The following is a 4,995-nucleotide window of genomic DNA, read 5'->3' on the forward strand; positions in this document are numbered from 1 at the left end:
GGGCGCGGCCGGCGGGCTTGCGGCAACCACATGTGACGACCCCGGGCTGGACTCCGCTTCGTCCACGGGGAAAGCCGATCTGCCTGTCGTTCTCCCGAAGAAAGAACATGAGAAATGAGCTGTCCGTTATTGTTTTGTAATCTCAAATCTAGTTAAAACAAAACAATAGTTCGGAGCATTTGATGATAAGAGGTACACGTCTGTATAGGGCAACACTTTTTACAGTAACTTTCATTTATATCAATACTGTGACGTTACACAATGCTGATTATAAGTACATTCAATTAAGAATAATTTATTGGAAATGGTCTAAAGATACCCCATATTATTATTTTGTATGAACTGACAATCAGTATGGTGAACTGATGTGTTATGAAGACATTTCACACAGCTTTTGCACTTTTTTTTTTTAAATCACAATATGAATATTCATTAACATAAAAACATTATGTTTGATAAACGTTTATTTAACCATCATACAGGAATGTTTGTAGAGCTTTTGGGCATGTCAAAAAGACAGAGCAAACAAAAATCTCAAACAGATGAATGTTATTTTGTTTAAAGGCATTTAAAAAAAAGTGTAAAGAGGAAAAATAATATTGTGTTGCATTGTAGGAGACAAATTAAAACTGTAGTTCTTTCAGGCGCTGGGGGCGTACTGCATGGCAAGCCTGTCAAATTCATTCTCCTGTGGGAACATAATTGAGTTTACAATGTTTTTATTAAACTTAGTACTTAATTTTTACTCAAATAATGCCTTCACAATATGCTCTCAAAAAAGAAAAACAGAACAAGATGTCCCGTCTCATTAAATAACCTTACCTTAGCAATATATTCCTTAATAAATGGATGTGACTTGTGTGCATCTTTCAGTTGAGACATGTATCGATTTGTCACCTGTGCAGAAACAAAGGAACTATGAACATCTCTGCTCTCCTTTACACAACTAATGCTTCCTCGGCATGCAGATTATAGTTTTAATCTTAAAGGTCCCCTGAAATGCATAGAAACACACAGCGTTACTCTGTGTTGACGTCATTTTAACTGAAACAGGAAGACAGGGTGGGACATATCAAGCAGCCCCGCCCCTTTTTAAAATAGCCAATAGCGTTCGTTTATCACAGCTTGGGCTAGAGCCTTTCAGAGCCGTTGAGCTCCGTAAAGCCACATTTGACAGGGTATGCCAGCCACAATCTCATCCATATTGCTATAAAATATAGCATTCTGTGTAGAATTCAAATAGCTCCGATACATTTTGTGGTCTGCGCCGACTCGCGCATGTGATCCGCTCCGCAGGCCCGGCGTCAAGGGGGGGCTTGGGGGGGCTTAGCACCCCCGCAATGATCTCGAGCCCCCCCTCCCAAGCCTGGCAGAAGAGAACGTAAAAACGTAATTAAACAAGTACAATGTGACATAAAATGTGATGTGTAATTTCGATAAAAACAAAACGTTACTAATTTTAAATTGAATCGAGTTTTAATCATACCATAACCACTAAAAAAATATCAGGCAAAAATCTGACATGACCATCAGACTGGTGGTAGGCGGAGATTTGTCTCCTAGTAACACTAGCCTATCAGGGAGCTTCTTACAATTGCGTGATTCATCAATGATGGCTAGATAGATTACCATAAGGCAGTTTAAAAATGGATATACGAAAATATATGATAAATCGGTCCCATAGTTTGCCAAATGCGACCATGCAATTGCAAGCATCCAACAGCAACGCAGTAGACACGCCAGTCGAAAAGACACCAACACCGATTGATCCTCTGCCCTCGTGCTCCAGCTCATGCACGCCTGGACCGCCAAGAGTGCCTTTCGACCTTGGTGAGGATAAACCGAATCAGGTTTTAAGTTAAGACGTTTTCCTCTTCGCCTTTGCTACAACCAGCATCGATCATTTGTTGCGTCATGGTATACGTCACGGGAGTGGTTGGAATACTCCATGGAAGCAGATGCTGCATTTTGTTTTCCATGCAGGAAATACTTAATTTCTCTATCTGACTCAGCTTTCACTGTAAGGGGCTTCAGTGATTGGAAACACGCTGTAGAGGCGGGAAAAGGCCTTAACAAACATGCAGCGTCGAAAGAACACATTACAAGCATGGCACTCTGGAAAGACAGAGAAAAACGGGCTGAAAGTGGACTTCAAATTTCCACTATGGTTAACAGTAACCAATTAGCTAGGAATCGCTACTACCTCTCCTCTGTAGTGGACATGATTGAATTTCTTGTTGTGAATCATTTGCCGCTAAGGGGAAGCACAGATGCTTTTGATTGTCTAACAGAGGATGGAAGTGGACTTTTCCTTTCATTATTCGAATATACCCTCCAAAAAGACCCAGAGTTAAGGAGTGTTATGAAGACAATACCACGCAATGCAACGTAGAGTTCTCACGAAATTCAAAATGATGTCATTGCAAACATGAGCAGTCTGGTGACTGAAGAAATAGTTCGAGAAGTTGCAGACTCGTGGTACACAATCAAAGTAGATGGCACACGTGACCCAACTGGAATGGAAAATATTTCCATAATCGTTCGCTTTGTTAAGGACAATTATCAAGTCACAGAGCGACTTCTTTCCATGACAACAACTGAAAAAGGGGATGCCCAGACCCTGACCAACACAATAATTACAGAGCTTGAAAAGAATGGGCTCAGTACTTCTAAAATATTGAGCCAGGTGTATGACGGGGCCTCTCTCATGTCCGGAAAAAACGGAGGAGTACAGAAAATTTTGCAGGACAAATTAGGAAGGTTGATTCCGTACGTGCATTGCTTCAATCATCAGCTCCATCTTGTGGTAGTTCATGCAATATCCACAGAGCCTGCGGTTGAAGACTTCTTTAATGTATGCAACTTGCTTTATAAATTCATAAAGAAGCCAACCGTTGCTATCTTGTACAGAGGGCAGCAGCTTAAGAGATTACTTGAACAGCGATGGACAGGGCATCTTCAAACGGTCAAAACAATTCTGAATTCTTTTCAAGACATTACTAAGTTGTTAGCCGAGATCAATGGAATCCGCAGATACGAGATGGAGGTGCACATGGAAGCAGCTGGCCTGATTAGGGAAGTATCAGAGACTAGCTTCAAGTTCATTGCCCACATGGTGTATAAGATTCTACAGCTGCTTGATGCTCCAAACAAACTGATGCAGTCAGAGGACATGGACCTTCTAAGTGCAGTCAAATTAGTTACATGTGCTTCAGAATGTCTTACGAAATTGCGCAGTGAATCTGACTTCTTAGAGCTGTGGGAGAATGCCGACGACACTGAAATGCCAAGACCTCCCAAACGAAAGCGGACCATCAACAAAGGCCTTCAAGAATATCTGCTGGAGGAAAGCATTGGCCAGGCTCAAGGTGATTTGGGAAATCAAGAAGAGCTCAGACGATTATACTACAGTACTTTGGACGCAGTGCTTGCAGAAATCTCAGAGCGTTTCGGAGAAAGAAATAGCAAGTTAATTGAAGCTCTTTCAGCTTTTGATCCACAGTATGACAGCACTTTCTTGGATGCGCAACTCATACAAGATATGATGAACTTAACTAATTCGGAAGTGATTCATTCAGAATTTGTTGTGGCCCGACAATTCCTGCGTAAAGTACTGGCTAGATCGATTTCTAGTGGCGAGAAATTAACACTTAAACAAATACTCCAGGAGCATCATACCACACTTGAAGCTATGCCTAGTGTACTCGCTGCAATGAAATGTGCGCTGACATTTGGAGCTTCTACAGCTACATGCGAAAACTCATTTTCTACTCTAAAAATATGTTCACGGACAAACGAAGGAGCATGCTACATCAGCGAAAGGCCCATTTAGTGCAACTGGCATTTGAAAGAGACTTGACAAGAAAATTTCGGGATGAATGGAAAGATACTCTACTGAGAAGGTTCAACGAGAGTAAGCGCCGCAGACTCCAGCTGTTCTAGCAGGTTGGTGTTATTTTATTTATTATAGAATGCGTAATTTGTTTATAACGTCATCTTATTTTAATCGTGACTTTTAAAAAAATGTTTGCGTAAAGTTTGAACCAGTTCTGATGTGCATCGGGCCAGTGCAAAATCATAATACATTTTTCTTTTTTGCGAATTGTGACGATGATTAGTAATACTAATCCCTTTTTTTTATAGGCTAAATTAAATTATATCGATACCAAATGCCCACTGACACTCACGCTATGTGCCCCCCGGGCAGAAGGGATAGCCCCCCCTGTTAAAATGTTCTGGCGCCGGGACTGCCGCTCCATGCTATTGTGTCTCTGGACCTGAGCAGAGTGTGTGTACGGTGCGGTGGTTAGTGTGACACAGCGCAAAACCAGACTTCTTTTTTTCCTCAATGGAAAGCATATTTACACTGTTTGAATCGTTCCCTGTCCCCTATATCAGTGTTTCCCAACCTTTTTTTAGTCGCGGCACCCTTTGGAAATTTTAACAAATTTGTGGCACCCTACAAAATTAATTTTGTCACAATATTTGAATTTCTAACTTCGATATGATCATTTGAAAAGTATAAAGTGTAGATACAACAGGGAAGAACTGCAGAATATAATGTCATACAGATATTTTTAATATTATAAAAAAAAAAAAAAATTCTAAATGCTTGTATTTTATTGTACCTTCACCCTTCCCCTGATTCAGTTTTAGTAACAGTGTTTTGAATTGATCTCACTGGTGTTTTCTAGACATTGGAGTAGTCTGTGTATTTGTTAGGTTTGTGCACCATCTGCGGCCAAAGTTTAATTTTGACAGAAGAGAATATGTTTTTGACTAGAATATTTGGTTTTGACCTGGAAGTTTGAGGTTTGTGCAAGTTGGTGTATAGTTTTGAGATTGTGTTTATAGTTGTGAGAAAATGGTGAATTGTTTCATGAATTGTGTGTTAGCAATCGAGAAAAACTGTAAACACATCTAGACCTGCTAAACAAGGTCTTCAGGGCAACTAGAAACTTCCAGGAAAGTGAGTTGGAGCAGGTCAGAACTATA

General features: G+C 40.5%; 2 protein-coding genes across 3 annotated transcripts in view; one reads left to right on the plus strand and one right to left on the minus strand.

Moving 5' to 3' along the window:
- Positions 1 to 146: 146 nt before the first annotated feature.
- LOC107690966 (coatomer subunit epsilon-like) overlaps positions 147 to 4,995 on the minus strand; it is a 15,399-nt gene continuing 10,550 nt past the window's right edge. Inside the window, exons 9-10 of one of the 2 annotated variants that reach the window (XM_016489417.1) lie at positions 823 to 897; positions 147 to 688 (exon numbers count right to left, since the gene is read on the minus strand). In XM_016489417.1, the coding sequence (XP_016344903.1) occupies positions 641 to 688; positions 823 to 897 (123 nt within the window). In that variant the 3' untranslated portion in view covers positions 147 to 640. The remainder of the gene's footprint in view (positions 689 to 822; positions 898 to 4,995) is intronic. The other variant, XM_016489408.1, reaches the window with a different exon arrangement.
- On the plus strand, positions 1,270 to 4,387 carry LOC107690955 (zinc finger protein 862-like). Its single transcript, XM_016489397.1, has 2 exons — positions 1,270 to 3,945; positions 4,144 to 4,387. Exon 1 carries the CDS (start codon positions 2,429 to 2,431, stop codon positions 3,830 to 3,832), a length of 1,404 nt encoding a protein of 467 aa, XP_016344883.1. The 5' UTR covers positions 1,270 to 2,428; the 3' UTR covers positions 3,833 to 3,945; positions 4,144 to 4,387.

The sequence above is a fragment of the Sinocyclocheilus anshuiensis genome, unplaced genomic scaffold (assembly GCF_001515605.1).
Source record: "Sinocyclocheilus anshuiensis isolate Anshui unplaced genomic scaffold, SAMN03320099.WGS_v1.1 scaffold894, whole genome shotgun sequence".
NCBI lineage: Eukaryota > Metazoa > Chordata > Actinopteri > Cypriniformes > Cyprinidae > Sinocyclocheilus > Sinocyclocheilus anshuiensis.